General features: G+C 44.6%; 1 protein-coding gene across 1 annotated transcript in view; it reads right to left on the bottom strand.

Annotated features, from left to right (window-relative positions):
- SCARA5 (scavenger receptor class A member 5) overlaps window positions 1-27,810 on the bottom strand; it is an 88,776-nt gene that overhangs the window by 40,655 nt on the left and 20,311 nt on the right. Inside the window, exon 2 of the mRNA XM_006906248.1 lies at window positions 25,955-26,083. Coding sequence (XP_006906310.1) covers window positions 25,955-26,083 — 129 coding nt within the window. The remainder of the gene's footprint in view (window positions 1-25,954; window positions 26,084-27,810) is intronic.

Here is a 27,810-nt window from a genome sequence, read left to right as displayed (position 1 = left end):
CTTCCACAGCACAAAGAGGCCAATTGTCTTCCCATCTTCCTTTTTGTACTTTGCTTCTTCACATCTTGATTCCCTGTTGTCCTACGAGACCACAAAAAGTTCGGATTTAAGATATTCATTTGTTCATTCATGCATTAAGTCATTCAATACATGTATATGAGGTACCAACTCATTATATGGATCTGTGGGTGGTAACTGCAGTTGGCTCTTCATATCCACTGGTTTTGCATCCACAGATTTAACCAATTGCAGATTGAAAATATTCAGAAAAAAAAAAATCCCAGAAAGTTTCAAAAAGCAAAAGTTGAATTTTCTGCACTCGAAGCACTACACTGAATTCTCATGAATGAAGTGATGAGTGGGCAGACCCTGCTGTAGCCTATATACAAATATAGATTATATGCAAATACTATACCATTTGTTTAAGGGGCTTGAGCATCTGCCGGGGTCCTGGGACCGATCACCCCCGGATACTGAGGGTCAACTGTACAGAGAAGTCTAAATGCAACCTTTGCTGCCAGGAAGTTAATCATTTAGTTAGAATGCTGCACAGAAAAGGAAACTGTCTTATAACTCCTCTGTTCTTAGTTTAGTTTGCTGGGGCTGCCATAACAAAGTGCCACAAACTGGGTGGCTTAAACAACAGACATGTACTTTCTCACAGTTCTGGAGGCTGGAAGTCTGAGCCCAAGGTGTCAGCAGATTTAACTTCTCCTGAGACCTTTCTCTGTGGCTTGTAGATGGCTGTGTTTGTCCTGAGTCTTCATATGGCCTTCCCTCCGTGAGTGTCTGTGTCCTAATCTCCTTTTCTTATAAGGACACAGATCATATTGGCTTAAGGCCCAAACCAGTGACCTCATTTAACTTTAATTGCTTCTTTAAAGCCCCTGTCTCCAAATACAGCCATTTTCTGAAGCCTTGGGGGTTAGAACTACAACTTAGAAATTTTGAGGGGGACAAAATTTAATCTATAACAAGTGGTTAGTGGAGGCCTTTACTAGAGATTAACTGGGAAGAAGTTGGGGTGGACAGTGAAGGTGGGAGCTGCTTTCCAAGCCTTAGTTTTGTCCCTAGGAGGCACTGACCTGACAGACATGGCCAGTGTGAGTCTCGTGGGGCCAGGCTGCCTGGACTCGGAGGATCAAGCGTTTATTCAAATCATTGCTGCCCATGGGAAATGCACTTTTGGGGTCTGACAATCCCATTTAGCAACAAAAATCTGGTGGAGAGTCTTCTCTGTCCTCTAGTGGGCCTTGCTGTTCTTTTATTGAAGTTATTTTTAGAAAGTGGCCCTCAAAGACATACTAATTGAATATAGTTATAAAGAAATAAAAAAATTCTCCTGATAATATAGACTCTGTTCTCAAACCACACATGAAAAGCACAGTCCCATTTAAAGAAAAATGACTTGTCCTATGGTACACAGTCGCTGACCTTCCCAGGCACCCCTCATTGGCATTTAAGCTGAAGTCTCCTTTGATATAATAAAGCCCCCAACCTGTAATAAAGCAGTACATCAGGAAAGGGGGTGTAAACACTGCTATCTTAGAGCTCACACTTGATCTTACCTCCAGCACTTTTCATTCTATTTGAAAAGTAAAGAAAAAAAAAACCCTAACTTGATGGATTTCACTTAATGAATGACCCTTCTATATAATGTGGTATCCACCCATCATGAAACAGAAACTCCTTTCTAGAATTTTATTTCATCATTAAGCTAGTAAATTGACCATTTACATAAGTATAGTTGGTATACAATATTATTTAGTTTTAGGTATACAGTATAGTGATGTACATATTTTAAAAAATACAAATAAGTGTTTGAATGTTATTAAGACATGAGATAGTTTCAATGTTTATTGAAAAAAGTGTCCCCTACTTATGTAATAATTGGATCATGAATAATTAATTCATTTATTTGGCACTTACTGATTACTAGGCACTGTGCTAGACGCTTTGCCATATGTGGAATATCTGGTATACACTGTACCCTTTAATTTTTATAGCAGTCCTCAGAGATTGATATTATGGGAAAACTTAGAGATTTTGCTATACAGACAAGGCACCCACATTAATATGAAATTACATATATGTGATGGCACAGGTGCTTTTTGGGCTCCACCACTCAAATGCCATGTACTTTCTCTCCGCCTCTCCAAAGGCCGGGCCCATGGTTGGACATGGGGGAGATTAGTAGTTTGGGCTCTAACGGTCCAGTGCAGGCCACTGTGTCAGAGCTGGGCTTTGTGTCCACAAGATGTGAACAGTCTCTTCTTAATCTGGCATCAGAGTTTCAGCCTCCAAGCCTGTCTTTTCCATGTCCCCCAAGGGGACCTCTTGTCCACACCCTTCTAGCCCATAAAGGTGCACTGTAGGTTTCAGCAGCAATCAGACAAGAAAGTGGCAACAATAGGCCTGAAAGCTGTCCTGGAGACCATCTGGCTGCTCTTTCCTATTTCACAGTTGAGAAAATAGAGTCCTGGACAGAAGAATCCTCTTGCCCCAGGTCATACAGCCAGGCATAGGTATAGATGGGACCACTAATCTAATGGTCCATTCATTTAACTTACAGAAGAAAAGAAAACGCTAGTATTAATGGGTGTCTACTCAGTGCCAGACGGGGGACTGGGTGCTGTCATGTATCTTATCTCACGTGATCCTCTGAGGTCATTATTCATATATTCGGTTTTACAGATAAGATGTGTCGTGCAGTATGTGTGTGTGTGTATAATTATTTTCTGTATATTATAACATTTTGACATCTTAAGAAATCTTTCTGGCTGGAGAGAAACTACTCTTCCCTGGGCTAGCCAGTTCTTGGGAACAGCAAAGAGCCCAGCTGGGAGCACACCTTTGATATCCATTCTGGAGCCACACCTCCTCTGTGACCCTGAGAGGCAATATACCTCTGCTCCAATCATCCCAGGGCCAGGGGCCAGTCAACGAGAGACCAGCTCTATAGCCCGAAATCCACCAAAACGATTCCGACTTACCCCACCCTGTCTTGCCTTTCTCACAGGAACCCTGTAAAGGTCATGGCCTTAGTGTCCTCCTCACTTCTGTCTCCTGACCCCCCTGGTGCTTCCCTCCCTGTGGCCCCGTGTGCTGTGCCATGCCTGCTGTCTCTAGGACCTGTAAGAACAGTAAACTTTGGTTTCCTGAGCCTCTCTTCTGTGGCTACACCTGACTGACCATTTCAGGAAGGAAAACCAAACATGTTCATGTGTCAGTTTTACAGATGAGGCTTAGAGAGATTGAGCAGCTTGTTCCAGACAACACAACTCATGCATGGCGAGTCCAGGTTTAAACCCCAAACCATCCGCTCGACCCCAGTGCACGGTCCATTCTTCTTGCTTGAGCAATAGCCACTGAGGCTGGGTTAGGGGAGAGCCTTCCTCCCCCTCTCTAGTCTGCCTCACGGCACAGTCACATGAGGCCACAATCTGAAATCAGTGAGGGTGGCAAGAATGTTTCTCTGTTTCTGTCTTTCTGGACAATTTGTTCCATGAGTGCTTGTTTTCAAACAGCTCGATATCAGTCCCCCAGAGTTTCCACATGGCTTTGGGTTGGAGTGGGTGAGCTTTCCGTGTTGGCCAATTTTCTCCGATTCATCTTTTTTCATTTGTTGAAACTGTCATAAAGTATTTTAAGGAGGTTGGAAATTATTATCACTAATAAGCACGTAGGGAATTTGGGCCAGACTTGTCAGGGATCTAAGCACTTAATGGATTTCCTCTTTCAGAGCATGGGGTTTGCAGCCCCCTTGTCAAATCTCTCACATTTTTGTTCCTTAAAAAGCAGACTCATGGTGTCAAAAGATCATAGTGCTTGGAGCTGAAATTGATCTTAAAGTCATTTTCTTCTTATTCTCCGATGAGGGAATGAAGGCTGAGAAAAGTGATATGAAACATCCTAGGTCATCTAGACAGTTGGTGGCAGAACCAGGGCTCGTACTCATTTCTTGAAACCCAGTTCACATCTCATTCTACCATATCACACTGCTGTCCAGGAAAGCAGAATTAGGTATCCATCCACTCATCTATCCATCCATCCATCCATCCATCCATCCATCCATGTGAATTATCATTGACAATAATGCAAAAAGCATTTCCACCCAAACAGGTGGAATTTTTCCAATTAGAAACATTTACACTAAGAATGAGAGTTACTTTGAAATATTAATTAATCCCCAGAGTATCTTGCATTATTAGGTTGGATATTTTCAGTGTCGTAAAAAGTATTTAGTATTGCAAAACAGTCATATGAAATTGCACCAGTGACAGTCATCAATCACAATATTGTATTATGTGGTTTCAGAGCCTTTTCTACAAAAGGGAAAAATTTTAATAACTTTTAACATGTTGTAATAAAAAAAAGAACACCGCGTGCATCTCATGTTTCCAATTTTTCGAACAGTGACAGTGCTGTGTGAAGTGCAGAGATTATATAAAGGAAGTAGATTTCAGAATTTCATAGACTCTGAGAATTGAATGGGTTCTTAGATATGGATTAGAAAGGAAAGAATATTGAACTAAGAATTTAAAGGCCTGGGTTCAAGTCCTTCCCACCACTTCACCTGCTCTCTTGCCTCTTGAACAAGGGAATTTGTGATTTTGAGTTGCTTTTCATCTAAAAATAGAACTAACAACATCTACCTTGAGTTTGTTGTGAAGACTAAAGGAAAGAGGGAGTGAGCCAGACACTGTTGTGTGTTTTGTGCAGATGTTACGTAAGTTGAGAAAATCAAATAGGTAGGAAGAAAACCCCATGTCCATTAAAAGCCCTATTCGAATTCATACCATTGGTATTTCTACATACCCTTTCTTTATTATCACATTTGTTGACATTAATATTCATAATGGAACATCAAACAGTTGCATAGAGTTTCATATTTTACAAAGCAAATTATATACATTATCTAATTTCCTACTCTGGACCTGAATTTCATTCCTACTTGTATTAGCTGAAGTACTAAGGAAAGTGAGAAGAAACGATTTTTCGCCACTAGCTAGAGACAGCCTCGAGGCTCTGTCTTGCAATTGTAAATTAAAGAGTGTTCCATCCACCTTTATTCTTCATCTTCCCTGTCTGTGACTTTCCAACAACCTGAACACACAGTTCTTCCCCCTCTGCAGCTGAGTGACCCCCAGCACTGCTCCCCTTAGAACCTGGTAATCATTTGGTACTTTCTAAAGCGATCATGAACACTGACTCCCCTCTTTTCAACCACTGCCACCAAGCTTGTCACCTCTCTCACCATAAGGGGACCTGACCATTGTCATCAATAGGCAGACAAATCCTGTAACTTGACCTCCTCTATGAGCTCTCCTCTGGCTATACCTGAATTGCTGCTGCAACTGGATTCAGAGAGGCTTTCAAATGCCCCGGGTCTGGGGAGTTGAGTTACTTCCATATTAATTAGTGACAAACCCTGGGCAGCTGCAGCCACCTCATTTCCTTGCTATACCTCTTGAAGCACATAGCACTGCTGAAGGATTGTGGTAACTTGGTTCGTTCTTGTGCTGTTTGAATATATCTGGAGCTGACGTGTTTGAGTGGATTGGTAGGCTGGGAAAAAAATCTCCTTAGCTGTCACCTTCTCCATGTTTCTTACTGCCCAAGCCTGCTTTATCCCTCTCATTCTTAGAAGTGACTCTCTGTACCTTTACCAAGAATAGAATGTCATTTACTAGGAACTCTGTGTCCTCCACACCTCACATCTCTGTATCTACATTGTTTCCTCTAGGATTAGCGTGAGAAGCAGGACATTCCCTACTCGAGGTGAACTGCAGCCTCTGTGTTCCATGCCACCCCTGCCAGTTCCCCACAGGAAGGGACATAGTGGGAGATGTGCAGGGCCTGTGGTTCCTTCAAAGACTCATGCAGTACTGCAGCACTGAGTGGCAGGGAGGGGAAGGTATTAGGGGTGACCGCCTGAACAGTGAGAATCCTCTCGCAAGACAGTTAGTTAGTTAAATATTCGAAGACAGATAGATCCTCCTTCCTTAAGGTTTTAAGTCCCTTCATCACCCAAATCATTCTTCTTTGAATGTGTTTCAGTGTGTCTGCATCCAGTGATGCAAAAACAAAAACCCCACCTTGTAGAGGTGCCAATTTCTGAGATATAAATACTCCCAACCTAGCGCATATCAAACTACCAATATGATATCACTAAATATGGAAAGTAAGAAAAAAAACCCCACCAAATTGGGACCAGCTTTGAAACAACTGATTCAGGCAAGAATTATCAACAGATGCTACAGTTGCTGAATGAAAAATGGTTGGGAAACAGTATATCTACACAGTATCAAAGCGTTTCCCACAGATCTCTTCTTCATTAGAAAAAGAATAAAGATACCTTTACAGTAGTTAAAGACCGGAACCAAGTGATCAAATTTAACCTCACCAATAAAGGAACAAAATGACACAATATGCCCCCAGATGTGAGGCACTGAGCAGGAATAATGAAGTATTTCTGCCAAAAATATTTAACTTATATCTAATCATGGGGAAACAATCAAACTCAAATTGAGGGACATTATACCAAACTACTGACCTGTGTTCTTCAAAAATATCAATGTCATGAAAAGCAATGAATGCTAGGAGCCATTCTAGATAAAAGAACACTAGAGAGACATGATAACTAAATGTGTGATTCAGGATTGGGTCTTGATAAGGGTAAAAAAAAATTTCAATAAAGGACATTACTGGAGCAATTAAAGAAAGTTCATTATGGACTATATATTTATAATTGTACTATACAGTGTTAAATTTCCTGAATTTAACAACTGTAAGTGGTGATATAAGAGCATTTCCTTGTTCTTGGAAATACATATGAAAGTGTTTAGGGGTGACATTTGCAACTGACTCTCAAATGATTCCAGAACAATAAAGATAGTAATAACAATGAGAGGAGAGAGAGATGCTGGTGGGGTGGAGGGTTGGGGAGGTGGGGTGAGATATAGCAAAATGTTAACAATTGATGGATCGAGATGAAGGGTATATGCATGCTCATTAAATAATGCTTCCAACTTCTCTGTAGGTTTACAATGTTTTAAAAATAAAAAATCAAAAAGAAGACCAATACTGAGGAGTTGTGGAGTTGTCTAATCTGCATGGAGCTGAACAAGACTGCCACCTCCCATATTCTACATAGTATATCTCTATTAATATAACTTTGATTGCAATAGCTTTCAGTGGGCAGCCATAGCACACAGTAACCCATAGTGCAAATCTCAAACCCTAAACCTTGCTTTAAAACTACTATCAAGCGCATCTTCCCTTCGCTGTAGCCCAAGACCTCATGCTCATCTGTATTAGATGCTCAGGTCTGAGCTACCTCTCTGGGTTTCAGGCTCATTTTGAATTCTGGTTCTACATTCCTTTGAATTGAATGCAGAGCTCCGTGAATCACAAAGATTCATAAACATGCTATCTGGGATTGAGCTACATTCAACAAAATTTATTGAGCATATACAATGTGCAAAGCAATAAGGTACAAAGAAATCAACAATAACTGAAAAAGATGTAGTTGTTGATTGTAGGCTTCTGGAAGGTGAGAACTAGGTCTTACACTTCCTTTGTCACCCCACAGCACCACGTGGTGCTTTTTTTATTAAGCACATAGTTGATGTTTAATAAATATCTGATTTGGCTTCACATAGGTAGTAAGCAGGCAAAAGGCTTAAAGGGCCAGTTCCCTTAAGAGATGGTATAATTAATAGCTAAATGTATGAAAAACTTTATGAGATCATTAGCTATCAGAGAAATACAAAATAAAACAAAGTGAAATCTCTGAAAATAATGGGGCAAGTGCTACATCATGCTGGCAAGAATATGGTGAAAACTAGTGTGTTTATACATTACTGATGACAGCATAAAATACTTTTGAAAAGCAATTTGGCAAAATGTATCAAGAGCCATAAAAATGTTCACATGTCTGTTCAATAATCTCACCCCTGAGAATTAACCCTAGGGAAATAATCCAAAAGAAGGAAAACACTATAGCACAAACTCATTGCCTTCTTACCTTTTGCAGCAGTGAAAAGCTAGAGTGTTATGAATGGACAAATCGAGAATAATTAAATCATGGTACACTAACTAGATGAAGCCCTAAAAATGACAGCTATGAGGTCTCTTATATAACAATGTGGGAAATGCTTATGCTATAACATTAGGTAAACACATACTAATATAAGAATTAAAAGAAAAGAGGGATTATTGAAGATAATTGATGTTTTAGAGCTGTGAAATTATGAGTAATTTAATCATATTTCCTGATGGTGGTGTTCTATTTGAGCAATATAGATAATTTTAAATAATCATCTATTGAATAAAGGAGGTAGGGAGAGTTTTATGGGCTGAATTGTGTCTCTCCCACCCCCAAATTTCATATGTTAAAATCCTAACTCCCAGGACCTCAGAATGTTAACTGTATTTGGAGATAAGGTCTTTAAAGAGGTGATTAAGTTAAAATGAGGGTGGCCCTAAACCAAAATGACCAATGTCCTTATAAGAAAAGACGCCAGGCACAAGCTTGAGCAGAGAGATGACCTCATCGGGAGGCAGCAAGAGGGTGGCCGTCCACATGCCAAGAAGAGAGGCCCAGGAGAAACAAACCCTGCCAGCACCTTGTCCTTGGACTTCGTCTCCAAAACTGTGAGAAAATACATTTCTATTACTTAAGCCACCCAGTCTGGTGGTATTTTATTACGGCAGCCTTAGGAAACTAATACGGACTATAACACAACCCAGCCAGGCAGGGTTTATGGCTATATCCAAGGATCTGATAACCAGAAGGCTGTGTGTGCAGGACTGTTCCTTATCAACGCCCCCAAGTGTACCTAGGACCACAGAGAATCTAATGAGGCCCCTTTTGCCATCTTTAGCCCAGTGAGTGAAATATTCAGTTTTCAGGCTCTAAAACTTGCTGCAGATAAGGGTTAGCTGAGCAACATTGAGATTACAGCCTGGAGATTCTGATGCAGGAATGGGGTGGGCCCAGGAATCTGTACTTCACCTAACAACCCTGCCCCAGCTCTGCTTTAGTGACGTAGTTATGCTGGGAGCTGCAGGATGATTAAAGTTCCTTATCTCCCCAGCTTTTGGTTTTCTTCTCTATTCTCCTTCACCTTCTGTCTCTCCCAGCAGACGGAGGTCTCAGGTGGCCAGTCCTGTTGGACTTTCAAGTGCAAGCTGGCTTCAACATCCAAAGGAGCAAGCAATCCCCCTTCTGGGTACAAACCCAAAAGAATTGAGATGGGACTCAAGTAGATAGTTGTCCACACACGTTTATAGCAGCATTATTCACAACAGCGAACAGGTGGATGCAACCTGAGTGTCCACTGATGAATGAATGAACAGAAAGTGGTATATACAGACAAAGGAATATTATTCAGACTTAAAAAGGAAGGAAATCCTGTCACATGCTACATACAACATGGATGAACCTTGAGGACATTAATTATGTGAAATGAAATAAACAAGTCACAAAAGGACAAATACTGTATAATTCTACTTACATGAGCTACTTAGAGTAGTCAGATTCAGAGACAGGAAGTAGAATGGTGGTTGCCTGGTGCGGGGAGGAGGGGGAAATAGGGAGTCAGTGTTTAAAGGGTAAAAGAGTTTCAATTTTGCAAGATGAAAAGAGTTCTGGAGATGGATGACGGTGACAGTTGCACAATAATGTGAATGTACTTAATGCTGCTGAACTATACACAAAAGGTTAAGGTGGTAAGTTTTATGTTATGTTTATTTTACCACAATTCAAAACATTTCTAAAGGGGAACTAAAGAGAGGAGTTTGGGTCGGGTGGGGCAAGAAGATGGCTGTGTCTGGGGGCTGACCCCCTGGGGTGAGGGTGGGACCTAGGGGAGAGTCTGGCTGTGTCCAAGCGAGAGCTGCCGGCAAGCATTACTCAGGCTCTGCCCGGTCCCACCCAAGGCCAGATGATAAATGGGCTGACTGGGAGCCACTCACTGCAGCCCCAGCTCAGCTTTCACGACTGGAGTTTTGGGACCTGGCCTAGGGCCAGTGGGCAGGAATCTTCTTTCCCTCCTCCCATCTCCTCTGCCATCGAACTGTAAAGGTGGAGGGGCCTGGGACTGGCCCAGCTCTTTGGGGGCAGTCAGGGCTGCGAGCCAGCCGTTTGGCCACTAGGAGGAAGAGTGCAGCCTGGGACCCCTGTGCTTGGGGTTCGTGTGCCTGGGGACTTGAGAGTGCCTTGAACTGCTCATTCCTCTGGGGTTTGGTGGGGAACGTTCCCAAGTCCCTCTCCAAGGAGGAAAAACAAACAGCTGAGAGCAGGCGGCTCCAGCTGTGGGACACTTTCCAAGACTGAGAGGGGAAAAAAATTATTCCAGCCCCCAACGCCTAGTTAAATCAAAAGTAATGGCTCCAGAAAGCAATGGCAACTTCCTCATAACCTCCAGCTTCATCAAGAAAATTTGAAAATCAGTCCTTGAGCTCATGTGTTTTACTTCGTAGTTTGCAGTGTGGTATTACAACTCTTCTCGTCGATCTTTTGTATAATGTGTACTATAACAGCAGACATCATAAAATCCCACACGGCCAGGCTGTGTGAACCAACACAAATGAGTGGAAGAGAGAAATGGCTTGGAGCTAGCCTGCTCTGTAGAAAATCATGCTCTCTGTCCTTTACGACCAGGTGCCTCAGTTTCCCCAGCTACTTCTTGTCCGGGGGCCATGTGGTATGATGGACAGAACAGTGAACTTGGGCAGACCCGAGTCCCAGGCCGGTTTTGATCACACGTGAGCAGAGGCCTTCCTGCCTGGCCCAGAGCTCCGGTTTCCAGCAGATCTGCATTCCCTTGGTGGGGCTGGGTGGTAAGCATAGGGGGCCGTGGGGGGGTGGGGGAGGGATGAGCTCTTGACTAGAAAACCGAAGTCTGAGCCCAACTCAGACCTGACCACCAGTGCCATTTACATGCAATGAACACCCATTCACCTGTGACAGCTGTCAGTCTCACTGGGCCTCGACCTCCTCATCTGTGAATGGGGACGATGGTATCCCCCCGCCACAGCATGATGTGAAGATCAAGTGAAACCATGATGTGAATACAATACTAGCGTGATGTTGTGGTGGCATCGGTGGTGACGATGGCGGCTGCCCTATGGGAAAACGGGGGCCTTGGGCACTACAGATGGGGCAACTCAGGAGCCAGGCCATGGAAATAGGTGGACCTGTGATAACTCAGAGTGCACGGAAGGCAAGAAGAATGCAGATCGGCAGTAATACCCAACTCACTCTCAACTGACCTTCTGCCTTGACCATAGGCAGAGCTCTTCCCTGTGGAAACCGTTAAGCTTGCAGTGACTGGAGGCAGATGGGGATCCCCTGCCACACAGTGTTTCAGGTCTGCGTCCTCCACTACGGGCAGCCTGGGCGAGGACGGGCGGTGGACATAGGTGTGACTCCAAAGAGGAGCTGGGGGCTGCAGTGGGTGGGACACTGTCCCAGCCACAGGAAAAATGTGCACTGCAGAAAGCACTGGAGCTGGAGTGAGCTGACTGGGCCAATAGGACGGCCACACATGAATGAGCAGGCTGGCCTCGGGCAGGTCGGAAAGCGCTCACAGAGTCCTGAGCAGAGACACAGGAAGACACAGGAAATATATTCTGCTTGTTGGTTCCTCGTGGTGAGACCCAGGCTGAGAGCAATGCTACCCGCTGGCAGCCTCTGAACTGAGTCTTTGCAACAAAGGGAGGTAGGTCCAGAGCCACCAAGGTGGGGACGGCTCAGCACAGCACCACTGCCAGCTGGAGGCCAACCCCAGGGTCTGATGCAGTGACACCAACACATCCGCTGCCATTAAATCACCCATGTCTGGGCTTTGACGAGAGCCAGACCTTGGAGGTGCCAGGAACACATCCGCCTACCCGGAACCTGGTCCAGGACTCGCCCTCCTCCTCCACCCCCGACTCCTGTGCAGTCCTGTGCCACAGTGGGCCTTATGCCCATGCTTGGAGACTTTCCAACTTGCACAGCTGAGTTCCATCCCCCCATGTTCCCCCATAACTGCAAACGGCTCATGCTTTGCTACTCTCTGGCCAGAAATGGACTTTGCCCTCAGCAGGATAATCCAAAGGCCTGGAAGAAAGCTGGGCCTTCAGGGAAGGAAATTCCACAGTGCCAGGTATATTATATATTTTAACAATTTTCTGTATATTACTGCATATTACGATGCTTTGATATCCTAAAAAACCTTCCTGGCTGGGAAGAGACTGTCCCTCCAAGCAACTAGAGACCACCTCAGTAGCCCAAAGCCCACCATAATTATTCAAACAAGCCAACCCTAAATGGGTTAGTCTGCCCTGTCTTTCCCTCCTGTGGAAACCTCAACGAAGGCATGGTCTAAGCATTCTCCTCACTCCTGTCTTCTGCCTCCTGCCCTCCTGGGGCTTCCCCACGTGGCCCTGCGTGCTGTGCCAGGCTGACTGTCTCTAGGACCTGTTGGAACAACACATTACGTTTCCCTGAGCCTCTCTTCTCTTTCCTCTCGTGGCAGCACCTGGCTGAGGGTATCATGAAAGAATACAAAGCAGGGGGGTTTCTGAGATTCAGCAGAAGAGGGAGCCCACAGTGCTTTCTTCCTTTCGATGCTTTTTACCAGGAATGACATCAAGCATACTTTCATTCCCTGGTAGACTGGACTGAATAGTGCCCCCCGCACTAAATTCAGGTCTACGCAGATCCTGTGACTGTGGCCTTCTTTGGAATAAGGGTCTTTGCAGATGTGATCAAGTTAAGGTCACACTGGATTAGGGTGGGCCATTTGTGACACCATGGATAAAACTTGAGGAAATTATGCTAGTGTAATGAGCCAAACACAGGAAGACAAATACTGTATGATCTCACTTACATGTAGAACCTAAAAAAGTCAAACTCATAAAAACAGAGTAGAATCATGGCTGCCAGGGACTACGGGGAAGGAGGTGGGGAGACGTTGGTTGAGTGTACAAAGTTGAAGTTAATCAAGTGTTCTCATCACACACACGACAGGCGGGAACTATGTGATGTGGCGGCGTGTTAATGAGCTTGATTGGAGTGATGATCTCCTGCTGTATACATATATCAAAACATCACATTGTACATCATAAATATATATAATTTTTATTTGTCAATTAGACCTCAACAAAGCTGGGGGGAGAAAGCTAAAAGAAAAAAGAGAAAAGAAAGTTTAAAGGGAAACTTGGAACATTTGAATTTACTCCCTTTGCTCCCATATAATGACTTTACTCCCAAAGAAAGTAGAAGTTATAAGAAATAAGAAGTAAAAATTAGCAAAGCAGTGAGCTTCGAGAACCAAGGGAGGTGCTGGAAGACACAAGTCTGGGTACGGGTGACATCTGGGGCCCCTGAGGAGGGCGCACAGGAAGACGGGGCTTCCCAGGGGGTCTGGAGTTTAGGAGGGTCTGCAGCCTTGAAGACAAGTTTCCAACTGGCCACCGAGGCCTGGGAAACCCTGAGCAGGACATGTCCCCACCCTGGGCCTCGGCCTCATTTATGAGGTTGAGGCCAGGACTAACCCTTCCCAGCTCTGGTTTTATTTGTCATTTGGCCCCTCCCATGCTGGGTGCCCTTGGGGCTCTCGCCCAGCTTCCCCTAGTCTGTGGCAGGAGTGTCCTCTAGTCCCTGACTCCAGGGAGCCGCCGTTGGCAGCATCCAACACCAGGCAGGGGCAGCACACGAGCACGTTTGGAGCATGAGTCAGGGGAGACCTGTCACCTCACCAGTTGGTGTGCTGATGACTCCGGGGCAGTCTCACAGGGCACTGCGTTCTCAGGGTTACAGAAAGATTCCCGTGGCTTTTTTAAAGGGTGGTTTTATTAAAACACCAACAACATTAGAGGAAATTGAAAGAGAAGAATGTGTACCAATAAGCCCCCCACTCCTCCACGGGGTTTTTCCTTTCTCCAAGGTCCCTTCTGCCCTTCTTCCTTTTGTCTGTTTTTCTGCTTGCATACTCGCACTCCCAGCGTGCACGCGCGCACACACACACACACACACACACACACACACACACACACGGCTCGGCAGTCTTTTCCCCTTAATGGTATTTCGTAAACATTTTTCCATGTTACGTCACAGTTATCATTTGGGAAGGCTAGGTAATATTCCTTTGTGTTGATTTACCATAATTTAGCTAAACAACGCCCTTAAATTACGAAATTTAAGTGTTTTACCAGTCTGGAGTGATCATAAAAGATGTTGCTAAGAGTTTTATATACATCCTGTTTTTCTCCTTTGTAATAATTTCCTTGAGACAAATGGAGTAGGATTTCTAAGCCCAAGGGTATAAATGGCTTTTGGAGATCCTGAAAGGACATGGACTTCTTCAAGGCAATCTACTTGTTTACTCTTGCTCGGTGGCCATAGCTAACGGGCAGGGAACAAGTGTTAATAGGTAGGAGACTCCTTTCCTCAACGCCTTCCAGAAAGATGTAGTTTTTCCAAAACTCTGGCAGATACTATGTTTCACAGAGGACAACTGGCCAGACCCCATCGTTGTTAACAACAGCAGGAAGGAGAAACAAAGCACTTTGCGGAAAGAATCCCTCCCAGAGTGAGTCAGCATGACCAGGGCTCTGTCATGCTGTCATGTAGCTTCCCACCCTGGGAACTAGCACCATGGCCTCCTACAAGTCATTCTGGGACACCTTCTTAACTGCCTTCCCCGTGCTCGCACAGGTGCTGGGAGGCAGGTAGCCCCGCTAAATGACAGCTGAGTTCAGACCGGTGCTCTCCTCAGAGAGAAGCCTGGAAGGAACCTGGGGAGAGGCCACCCATGTCCCCTGAGCTGGAGCACAGCCTGGGTCCACCTCTCTTCTGAGATTTCCTGAGGAGGAAAGGCTATGGCTTGGGACCACATCAGTGGTATAAGACGGGACTACAAAAATCCACCCCCCACAACAGTGGCTCCCTGTCTCAGTTCCTTGTAGCCCTAGATTACTTCAAAAAGGACCTTGGGAAATGTCGCAAAAGAGCACCGAGAAGGGCAGGAGCCCAGGGGATGCCTGCCAGCCATCATATCACACTGAGCTGCAGCTGGAAGGGCAGTTGGGGCCAAGAAGACTTGGATTTCCCATCTCTGAGGGACATCTCAGAGACAGAAAGCAAGGGGACATTATCCTAACAAGACCATCTGCGTGGAGGCCACAGCAATGGGCCACCAGCCTTGGCTAGCACCAGAGAGAGACCAGGAAAGGCTACCGACCACCACCACCACCACCACCACCACCAATGCCCCCCACAGACTTGAGACTGGCTGACTATGTGGGAAGCTGTCGGCCTTGTCTTCCTTCCTCCTGGGCCCTCTCACCATGTATTTGAGACACGCTTCTACTAGAAAATGATTCATCATTTATCTGAAATTCAGCTTGATCAGGGCACCCTGTATTTTTGTTGGCTAACTGTGTCCATCCCACATTGGATGGCAATTGGTAGAGCCCGTTAGGGCTTGCTGATAGAGTGAACATGGGAGGCAGGTAAGATAAACCTAGGAGGATTCCTTGGTTCTTGGTTAACACAACTGGGTAGATCGTGGTGTCATTCGGAGATGGAGCAGAATGGAGAAGAACCAAGTTTGGGAGGGAAATCAAGAGTTCTCTTCACATGTTGAGTTTGAGATGCTTATTAAGTGATCAAGTGGCAATGACACAAGTAGGTAGTTGAACGTATTAGCCTAGAATTCAAGGCAAAAGTCAGAGGTAAGGACAAAATGGAATGTGATGGGATTTGACGAAGGTCACCAGGACGAGAGTTCAGTTAAAGAAGAGAAGGCCAAGGACCGAGCTCCTAATTTACTCCACGATTTAGAGGTGAAGCAGGTGGGAGTGGGGCAGCAAAGGAGACCAAGCTATGGCTTCACTGAGTTACGTCGGAACTTTCAGAATGTTCTAATACCTCTATTTTGAGGTTTACAGGGAAACATTTATTGAGCCCCTGGTATAAGCCAGGGGTTATGCAAGGTACTTTGTGTATTATCTCATTGAATTGTCACAATACTGGTAAGTGATCATTATTATCCTCATTTTAATGGTTTTTTTTAAAAAATGAGGCTTAAATAATTTCCCCAGATCACAACTCATAAATGATCAAGCTGATATTTGAACTCAGGTTTACTTGGTTCCAAAACGTCTGTTCTTTTTTCTACACTGTGTTTTATAGGTTTGTTGTTGTTGTTGTTTGTTTGTTTGTTTGTTTTCGGCGTATCTGCTCTCTATTTGGTTACTCTTTATGGCAGGGGCCTCTCTTTATTCCCCTTCCTATCTTGCTGTGCCTAATGCAGTGCCAGGCACATTGCTGGTGCTCAACAAGCATTTATTGTTTGGGATTTGATTGGAGAGGGCTCCAGTCTTTTGGGTGGGGGCAGACAAGGAACGATGCCTACAGGATCATCTCAGAAATTCCAAGAGTTTATAACTTCTTCCCTCCCAAAGGGTGGAGAACAAGAGCTTATTAGTTGCTCAGCATCAATCCCAATTCAAACTCAAAACCATCAGTGATAAAATCTACTTGATAGTTCTGGCACACACAGCAGAAAACAGAACCAGAAAGCAGAAGGAAACACAAGTTTTGAAGGTACAAAGTTTGAGCCATGAAGAGGGAGGTGCGAGCTGCAGAAGAAAGCAATAGACTAACTCAAGCCCATTCCTACCTCCTTTTTGCTTAAATAAGAAAGTTCCTTTTAGCAAGATCTGGGTGCTGCATTCACAGTTCCTCTAAAGTTTCCTCCAACTCTGGCTCCTGGGATAGAAACTGAAGCAGTCGACAAATCTCTCTTATTTCCTGCATAGCACAGTGAAATGAGGGATGGATTATGGTACGGTTGGCAGGACTTATACGTGTTGATAATCACCTAACAAACACTGACGATACTTAACTATCTGCCATGAATATTGTAGGCGGTTTATGTGGATGAATTAATTTAATTCTCACCGCGCTTTGAAGTGGGAAGTGTTGCCACTTCTGAGACACTAAGGCTCAGGTAGCTTGAATAACTTGCTCAAGGTCACATAGTAAGTGACAAGGCCAAGATTTGGGCCCTGGCAGTCTGACTCCAGTGCCCATGCACTTCAACAGGGGGTGATAGGTACTGCATCTGACAGGAGCCTGAGCTAAGAGAAGTCCTGAATCCACACAGTCCCATCGCTCATGGTCTAGACTCCCACCCCCCAGCTGTGGGGCCGAGCGCCAGCACCAGCAACTCTTCAGAGCCTCGATTTCCTCGCCCTTATATTGTGACCTCGTTTTTGGATTCCTTCAATTGTAAAGAGAATTAAATGACATAACATATGTGAAAATTCTTTGAAAACTATAGAACATAAGCCAAAGGTGAAAGATTAAAGGGCTAATTAGCAGTCAGTATAAGCCTAGTTAGGGGTGGGGAGGTCGGCAAACTTTTTCTGTAAAGGGCCAGAGAGTAACTATTTTAGGCTCCACAGGCCACAGCGTCTCTGTTGTAACTACTCAACTGCCACAGTTGTGCAAAGCAGCCATAGACAATACAGACAATACATAGACAATAGGTGAATGGGTGTGGCTTTATTGACAAAAACTGGCAGTGGCCAGATTTGGCCCTTTGTCTAGAGGACACATTCCAATAGGATGTAATTAGATTGTTCCTCTGCCATGTCCTATCTAATTATTATAACAATTTGAAGACACAAACAGCTTATCGTTAAATTTACAGGTAACCTTTCCCCCACGCCCACTTTTTTCACCTAAAGGGTGGCTGGAGGCATCCATCGAAGTCAGAGAGACATGAAAATCCCTCATCTTGGGCAGTGGAAACTTCCATGGAGGAATCAGGATGTCAAAATTCTCTTCCTCCTTTTTCCTCTCGCTTCCCTGGAGCTAAGGTGAGACTGGGGGGCTCCTTCTGCTGGGGAGGCTCTGATAGCTTGGGCAGGCCCACCCAGCCAAGGTGGGAGGCAGGGGAAAGGGTATCTTCTCAGGTGAGCAAGGTCCAGGTGTAAGGGAGAGGGTGGCGGAGGGTCATCGAGGTGATGTTACACCACCTCACAGGACAGTCAAGTGTGTGCATGGGCTGACGTGCCCCTGGTCATGTTCTCCTGGGAACCGTGCACGTGGTGGCGGGCTATGGAGTGGGGGCTGGGGTGGGAGACTGTCTCAGATATGTTCAGACGTGTTAGCTGAAAGAAAAAGCTAAATGACGGACATCAGAATCCAGATTCAAACTGATCCAACAGGCTGCAATATTTGGCAGAAACCAACGTGATGACATTTAAATAAGATCACTAACAAGATTTGCATTTAAGTTAAAGCAACAACGAAACCAACAAAAGCCAGTTTTACTGACATAGGACGAAGGAGCCTTGCTGGGCAGTGTTTCCTTGGAAAAAGATCTGGGGTTGGGGTAGGGTAGAGAACAGACATGATTATTAAATGACTGCACAGAATTTTATCTGTTGGGTGTAGTATCGTGTATCGTTATGAGTTACCACTAGAAAGGCTTGCACAAAATTAGACTACATCAGCATGCATGGAGCGTTTAGACCAAGACTGCTCACAGCCCAGCACGCCCTGCCCTGGCCGGACCACACCATGAGTGCTATGTTTCATTCCATTTACCACGCAAACCTGGAGTTTGTCGGGTGGGGGAGCCATTATGTTGAGGTGTTGTTCAGTTTAGGCCACACATTAACTGGGCGCCTACCATATGCAGGGCATTTGGGAATAACAGAGCCTTATCATGAAAGAGCTTTCTTTTGGACTAGGGGGGAGTAAGCACATACACTGATAACTTTAATAAAATGTGGCAAGTATGCAGTTAGGGGCATATCACACACACGGAGGTCTCTAAACCAGGTCTAATGAGCTACTGTTGAAGGAACTGGTGCTTACAACTCACTGGAGAACAATCACGAGGATGAGGTGAAAGCCTCATTATGAGTTGCTTCTACGAGAGAAACTAGAAATAGCATGGGTGAGACAGTCGAGGAAGAGTAGGCAGACGTTTCTGTCACTTACAACTCTTCCTCGGTAGAAGCATAATATCTCATCCATCTGGGAAGTCGAGAAGGAGGTTCTTGCCCTGAGAAGGAGGTTGTACAAGACGCCCCTGTCAAGGCTTAAGCTCTTGAGTGCCATCGGTGGGACCGGCACCACCGAGCGGCCTCATTTGCTCTCTCCTCTAAAGAGCCACAATGTTGAAAACACGGCGTCGCTTCTTGGCATCCTGAGCCCTGTGCTGTCACAGCAAGCCCAAGGTCCCTCAGACAAAGTCTCTAGGCTTCCCCTGTGTGTTTATTAGCAATGCGTGGGCCTTGGGCGCATACCCTCCTGCCACATAGAGAACACCAAGTCCTCTCTGTTTATAGGCAAAACCAGTAGTAGCTTAGGCTAAATAAGTAGGTTTCTAATCCTTTGATATTCTCAGAGCCAATCCCTCTGATTGTTCCAATAATAGTAATAACAATAAAAGTATCAAATATTTATTGAGTACTTTTAATATGCCAGGCACTCAGAGTTTTTATATATTAATTTAATCCTCACAACAACCCTATGGAGTAATTACTATTATTATCCCATTTGATAGATGAGGACACTGAGAATTTGAGAGGTTAAATAATTTGCCCCAAGATTATAAAACCATTCAGTGGCACAGCTCAGATTGAATCCAGACGTTTACCTTCAAAGCCCAATTCTGAAGCTAATACACCTATTCTCTTAGAATGTTTGAAAGTCACATAGAGTAATAGAAGTATCATTTAGCCCATTGTTTTTCAGACTATGGCTTGTATCCCATTCATGATTCATGAAATACATGTACGGTTTTTATGACCTTTTTTTTATTAAATGAACAAAATAGAATAGGAAATCATCAGCATGCATCATACATTTAAGATTATTTCTTGTGTATATGTGTGAATGTGTGTGAACTAGTTGTGATGTAAAATATATTTCTTAATGTAAGCCATGGCCAAAAAGTTTGAAAAACACTCATCTAGTTCAACCTGCTCATTTTATAAGTGAGTGTACTAAGGTTCACACAGCAAAAGGATTTTCCCCAAGATTACAGAGTGTTAATGGACTGAGCTGAAGTTTCTCCAACTCTCAGTCCACATCATCGAGCTTAATTTACTACAAAGAAAGCTAAGAAAAAACGAGCAAGAATACTAATAGTCGTGGTAGCTCTCTACTATAATGACAATAGTAATAGTAGCTGCTATTCCTATCATGCTTACTATGTGCCAGGAAGTAAGTTAACTTATTTAACTCTCATTACAACCAAATGAGGCAGCTATATTAATTTCCCCCATTTTCAAAAAAGGAAGCTCAGGTACAGAAAGGGCAGGTAACTTGACCAACATCACAGAACTGGTAACGGAGGAGGTCTGGGTCGGGAGGATTTGAACCCAGACAGGCTGGCTTCACAGTCCATGCTGTTAAGCAGTGTAAGGTACTGCATGATCCTGCCTGTCTTAATATTCTCTGTAAATGCAATAATGCCAGTACAGTGTAATTCCATGACCTCTGAGAACGTTTGTCACATTAAAACTCTCAGTGTCAGTTATGGATGTATGTGGAAATAGGAAAACTGTACAGCTAACATTTAGTGTGCTGTTACTGAGAGTTAAAGCGTTTCAAGGGTGGTGTGAGCAGTGCCTGCCTTCAGCTTGGGTACGGAGCGAGTATCTGAAAACATCGTGCACTTGCAGAAATAAATAGACAGATTTTTTTTTAAAGGACGTTGTTCATTCCATAACACCCTTCTTTGTTCCAAAAGGGATTAAGGCAGTTTACAAGGAGACAAAAAATACACTAAGATAAAAGTAGATGAAAATGAGATAAAGGGAGAATGAGTGAGAGACTAAATGATGGTAGGAATGAGACGAACACAAAAATGCTTTCCACAAAGTCTATATGTTGCTATGGGTGGAGCACAAATCTGTCTCCAGGTTTTTATTCTAATTACCTTCAGATTCACACATCTTACACTGGGATAACAACCAACTCTCAGTTTGCATTAATTACCTCCTTGAAAGCGATTTTAATTACTCTCAGATTCACAGTCTCCTTAAGGTGAAAACAAACTAGTTCCTCAAGGAAAGCATACTTCCTTCTAAGACAGACAATAGTTTATCCCTGGGCCCCCTTAGTCGATGTGTATAATGGAATGAACAACGTCCTCAACAGCACCTCTACAACAAGCGCAGGATGGGCTGTTTCTGACAGTGTTCCAATAAAGGCCAAGGGCATCACACTGTTAATTCCAAGATGCATGATAGTTATCAGTAACTTGCCATATAAATAGATATGGGCTCTGAGCACACTGTTCTCTGATTGTAGAGTCAGGGAGAGACCTTCTTGAAACGAGGCGATCAAAACAAGGGGTGCTTAGTTCAAACTACATGTGGATCACTTGGTGTTCAGCTCTCCCCAGGCTGAGGCCTCCTCAGCTACTCCAGCACTCGGGAATAAGGCTCTCCTTTGCATAATTTGGCATGTAGCATTAATCACATCATACTGTCCTGATGTCATGTGTGTTTATGATTTTAAACGTTCCCAGAGCAAAAACCACATCTCATAATTCTTTTTATTTCCATGCTGTAGATTGAATGTTCGTGTCCCACCCAAATTCCTGTGTTGAAATCCTAACTCCCAATGTGATGGTATTAGGAGGTGAGACATTTCGGAGGTGATTAGGTCATGAGGGTGGAGTCCTCATGGTGGGATTAGTGCCTTTATAAAAGAGACCCCAGAGAGGTCCCTTGCCCCTTCCACCATGTGAAGACACAGCAAGAAGACAGCCATCTATGAACCAGGAAAAGGGTCCTCACCAGAGACACTGAGTCTGCCAGTGCCTTGATCTCATACCTCCCAGCTTCCAGAACCGTGACAGATAAATGTCTGTTGTTTAAGACCTCCAGTCTGCGGCGGTTTGTTATAGCAGCCCAAACAGACTAAAACGCCACGAACCCGCTAAGCACTTGTGCACAGATGAAGTGCTTGTTAAGAAGGACGATGGCAACATCTGACCTGCTTCTGTTAAGCAAGAATTAAACGAAGGTGCGAGAGGGGCGCATGTTTTGCAGGGAACTCTCCCTGGCCCCGGTCTCTGGCCCGCATTGCTGCAATATTCCACCTTCCCACCAAATTAGACCCCCAGATGTTTGCACGTCCCCTCTTTGCTGTTTCATTTTCACGGTGGGAATTCAAGTTCCCCAATGACAGGGAAGGGGAGGAAAAGGTGGTTCCTGATCACCAGCCTATGTCATGCCAGTGATGTCCCAGTGTCGTCATGGGTAAGACTGAATTTCCTCTAACCCTTGACCTCCATCAGAGAACATCTTCCTTAAAGTGCTAGACTGAGGACCATCTGACCACATGACCATCCAATGTCTATTCTCTTGTTCATGAACTTAAGCCTGATAAATCTGAAATAATCATCTTTTTTTTCCCCTTTCACAAAGAAGATTCCCTGGAACAGTATAAAAACATAAGAACCATCAGCCCAGGTAACAGCTAAAATGGTTGAAGAGCTAGAAAGGCTTGGAGGAATTGGGGGTGGGAAAGATGGACTGGTACCGCCTCCTTGGGAGATGATGGACAGCTGTGGATATAGAACCGAGTAATGCTGTGGGATTATCAGAGGAAAGATCACAAGAGAATGCTAATCAGGAATGGAGAGTTAGATGGTGGGTAGAAAACCCAATAGATAAAATCGTTTGGGTGATGGCTGGATTAACCTACCGACAGGGGAAGCTGGAATGACGTACAAACACAAGGTATAGTATATGCCTTTCATTTTGAATACTTGGATAAAGAGATGAATCGAGAGAAGTCCCAGGTGAGGCTTTTATAGAGTAATATTTTTATGTAATTGGATTATTATTTTGCAATATTGAGAAAACTGCAAGAGCAAGCATATTCACTTCAATCCGATGTTACCAATCGGGTATTCAAACATGGCACTTGGTTGCAGTGAATAATTTTGTCATCCAATTATAAGAGGTATATGTGAGCTTTGTGTCAATGAGAATTTTTTCAAGTCTAGTGGGGTTCAAATAGAACTCCTCCTGTCTTAATCAGCTAGGGCTGCCATAACAAACTACCATAGACTGGGTGGTTTAAAGAACACACATTTATTTGTCACACTTGTGGATTCTGGGAAGTCCAAGATCGGGGGTGGGGGAGGTTAAGAATTGGTTGTTAGCGAGGGCCCTTTTCCTGGCTTGCAGATGGTTCCTTTTCATTGTGTCTTCGCATAGTAGAAATATCTTTCTCTCTCTCTCTTTCTCCCTCTCATCGCTTCTTATAGGGCACTAATCTCATCATGATGGCCCCACCTTCATCACCTAATTACCTCCCAAAGACCCCACCTCCAAATATCATCACACTGGAGGTTAGGGCTTCAAAATATAAATTTTAGTGGGGACACAATTCAGTCCATAGTGCCTCCTGTGCAAGGTGACCTCAGCAGGGCACCCGAAAGAACGTTCTCCCTAACATAGGGAAGCAGCCACAGCAGGACAACTAACAGAAGGCCATGCAAACCCTAGTTTATGCTGAACCATGGATCTCTCCACCATCTTGGTATTCCTTGAAAGGAAGCATCACTAGAGGTCTTCAATCAGAGCAATCTGAAGAAACTTCCTTCCTCCCTAAGGTCAGGCAGGGCCTGCTTAAAGAATCCCAGACTTGTCTACCATATTCCTAAGTCCCCTCCTTAGGGGAGAGGCAGCTGCTGACTATATTCTTTCATTGGTCACCCTCACCAAATCTTTCCCCGAGGCCAACATGATTTTCCAGATAAGAACCTGGGGAGGTGACAGTGGCCAAGCCACAGAGCCAAGATTTTATGTATGATGCTCTTTGTCATCAGATCAGTTCCAATCGATTCAAAATTTTCATTCCACACTGGCAAATTTCTGGTATTCAGGAATTTCAGGGTCAGAGATGATCATAATGATCAAAATCCTCCCCCGGTTTCCACATGGAACAACTAAGGAAGCATGACAATGTTTTCATTAGATCAGGAAATGATGTTCCACACTCCGTTCTGAAACTTCCAGGATGTCATCATAAATCCCATTTAACTTCCAAGCCAGGAGAAAAGCCTTTCTTCATCATTCTGGACAGCATTGCTTGTTAGAAATGCTCCCCGATTTTGAATGGAAATTTATCTTGTTACAAATCCACTCATTTTTCTGGTTCTACCCTCTGAGGCCACGTAGAAATGTGTCTCCTCTTTTCCACAACAGCCCATCAGACACCAGACGAGAACTTTCATTTCCCTGCAAGCCTTCTCCCCAAAAGATGAAGTCCTTCCAGAACCTCCAGATCCCCAGAGACCTGCCCCAGGGTCCCCACCAGCCTGACTCCTGTAGACCCTCTTCTGTCTGTCACCTTAAACAAAAGTCGACAGAACAAAACTTTTCTGTTTAGCAGAGAAATTGTAACACCGTAGCCCAGCTTTCCTGCTGGGCTGAAACACTTTCCAAAAATTCTGGAAATTTGTTACGGTCATGGCAGCCAAGCCCACAAAACCCAGATCCCAATCTTTCACTGAGTAGCTCAAGAACATGTTCAAATCATCCTCTGGCTGGATCTCATCCCTGGATCCCTGGGATGAATCATGAGTTTCCTTCGTTGTTGCTGTTGGCTGCCCTCCGGGTCAATGGTTGGAGGGACAGGCACTATTCCTAATGATGCCCTTTGCCCTGAGTGCAGGAGCCTGAGGGTTAAGGTAGCATGGAACATCCTCATCACAGGGCGCAGGTGACTTTTTTTGCTTGACACTAAGTGAGACAAGACCAGGGAGGTCCTAGGCATCTGCCTCAGGGTTTCCAGCAAAGGGTCATCGGCAAGGGCTTTTAACCTCCAGATTCCTTCTCTAGAGTTAAGTCAGGGACCCCACCCTCAGCACTTCAAGCCAGTTCTGCCTGGCCAACAGCCTTGCTCTGACCAATCCCCGCACCATGCCACACCCACACTTCCTCCGTGTGTGCCTTTTCTGTATTACCACAGCACTTGTGTCAACATATGTCCCCATCATAGTCCCTTGAGACAGGGCTCTATCTGTGTGTACCTGCCTTGTCCCCTAGACTGAGAGAAGCCCCTGGGTCTTAGCTGTGGCTCCAATCCTAGCACGGAACCTGGCACAAACGAGGCACTCATGTAAGACAAGTGAGGCTGAAATAAACTGATCCCGTGGCTTACTTTGTCAAGCCTTACATACCTCCATTGAGAAGGGTGGGCATTGAGAATCCCTCTCTCTGAGTGAGAGTCAGAAGAGACCACCACAGCCTCTGTCCCTTCACCATCTCCATCATGGCTATGAACTGAGCTGCTCAAAGCATGGGGTCCTCTATCTGATCTCTTCCTACGTCCACGCTCTGCTCTTTCCTGACTAGAGAATGTGCTCCAAACCTGCCTGTCCTGCAGACAGAAACTAGGGAGAAGAGCCCAAGTGAATTGGGGCCAACTCATCCCACCCCAGTAATTGCAAAAGGCCTTGATTAGCCTTAGCAGCAAAGTGTCTCATGACTATTTTCATCACACTTCAGGACAAAGGGCCCAGCCTGCTCTGTGCAAAACACAGTGTAGAGCTCCAGGGAGGCCCAGCGTAGTGCATGGTGTCACATAATGATGCAGGAAAAGTCAGACACCACCCAGAGAAACTAGGTCTCTGCTCCTGGACTCAGGGACTTCCCAAGCTCATGTAGCCCCTGCCAAGATTTATCTCATATCAAACAAGCGATGCTGCTAACAATGATGCAAGATCAGAAAGGCCAACCGGCTTTCTCGTTCACAGTTTCCATGGTGAGAAGGACAGTGTTTGGGCTCACGACTGTGGAAACGAAGAGTGGAGACTCTGGCTCTCCAGTTCCCATCTGCTCTCACTTCCTACATACCCCCTTCTGCATTCCTAAAGGCCAGGACAAGAAAGGGTGCTCTTACCTGCTAAAATGAAGATGCCCACGAGAATCAAGAAGACCAGCAGGTAGAGCCCAAGGACAGCATGCTTCAGGGCTGACAGGGAGCCCAGCTGGGTGCAGCAGCCCCCCACCCGGCGTTTCTGGCACGGACCTAAACAACAAAGGTAAGAAGAGGAGGGAAAAGACATTTGAAAACCTCATTAGCTTTTTCTTCCTTTCGATCTCATCTCTCCGTGATGCATACAGACGTTCCCATGGAGCCTCTCACACACCTTCTGAATATCTGTAATGCAGCTGGATCTATGCGGAACTTTTCAGAACCACAAGCTTTTCACCTTCTAGCTCTCCTCCCACCCTCTGTGTTCTTGAACAAGCCAGACAGGCATGTCCGCCACGACTGTGTCCACACAAACCCATCCTCCCAGGGCACACCCGAGCAGCAGAGAAAGCTCGAATGAGCTGAAATACGTGTCCTTTATAAAGCATCATTTTCCCACGTGATCTGGAGAATATGGAGAGAATTTATAACAGGAATTGCAAAGTCCAATTTCTACAGTGGCAGGAAGGATGGAAATGAGCCAAATGGGCCAGGTGGGGCTGGGGACCCCAACAGCACATGCCCAGTCTGGAAGAGGTTGTGGTATAGAAATGAGGGCCGAGTGTTGCCAGTTCCAAAAATTTCAAGACGAGACAGAAGAGATTTTGAGAAATCTCCCTGTTTTTAAGTGTTCACAACTAACTTATCAACAACGACAAATGACAAAAAGCCAAAACTACTAGGGAATATAAAGCAAACACATTTGCATGCTGGATCTAACCCACCTATTTGCAACCTTGGGTTTAGATGTACATGAAAACACAGTAACGTCATCCTATGAAACTACTCAAGGTTCACCAGCTTCTGGTCAAAATGAAACAGCAAAATATCAACGCTCTACCAGATCTTATGAATCGTTTAGTCCAACGCCTTAAGTAATACAGATAAAGGATGTCAAATGTTAGTGGCAAACTCTAGGTGAGACTCAGGTTCCCTGACTCCTGGTCACCTTTCAGTTGGACTTCTTTGAGGCAGCCTTCTCAGACAGCCGTCCAGAGGCCAGGAATACACTGATCTTCACCTGCTACGTGCCAACAGACAGTGAAAAGGAAGAAATGCTCTCCAACCTGGACCCCCAGCAGGACAGATAAGAATTGATAGAGGGTGTGTTTTTCAAAATATGCATGCCCTTATTATGCTTCTTCTCAAAGTTACCTGGAGATTGTTGCACATCGAGGACAGTGTGGGAGCAGAGAAAAGTTGACAACAAGATGTAATAATCGATATTAAGAAAATGTCTTTAAAGATGGGTGACGTTTACAATTTCTTGGTATCTCTGGGTTACTTATTAGCTCTCAGGTATCACTAGCACCTCTGCGGCCTTCAGGAGATTTGGTTACCATGAGGGAAATAGTGGTGACAGCGTTGTGGCCCTGGCTCCCCAGAGGTGTTTTTAAGTCAGGAGCATCCTCCCACTCATTGACCCCATTTTATTGAAAAAACTTCTGTTAAAACAGCTAAGTGGAACTCTTACATAATATTTCCATAACACATTGCGTACAACTTGGAGCAAATTGTCAACAAATACAAATTCAATTATCATTCTCATCAACCCTTAAATGATAGCAAATTTTGAAGAGTCAACCTGATTTTCCACTAAGACTTGCACAGAGTACATCTTTCTAAGTCACCTTAAATCTTCTTTGCCACTTTCCATTCCTTTCCACACACTAGGATCTGTGACCTCTTTTGCTCCTAAATATATAAGCTTCTTGTATCATTTCTTTCTTTCTTCTTTTTATTCTTGTGAGAGCTACTAGCTGTCTGGTTGCAACATAGTA

This window comes from Pteropus alecto, unplaced genomic scaffold (genome assembly GCF_000325575.1).
Source record: "Pteropus alecto unplaced genomic scaffold, ASM32557v1 scaffold50, whole genome shotgun sequence".
Taxonomy (NCBI): Eukaryota; Metazoa; Chordata; class Mammalia; order Chiroptera; family Pteropodidae; genus Pteropus; species Pteropus alecto.
Note: the sequence above shows the minus strand (reverse complement) of the source record. Positions and strands in the feature narration are given on the sequence as shown.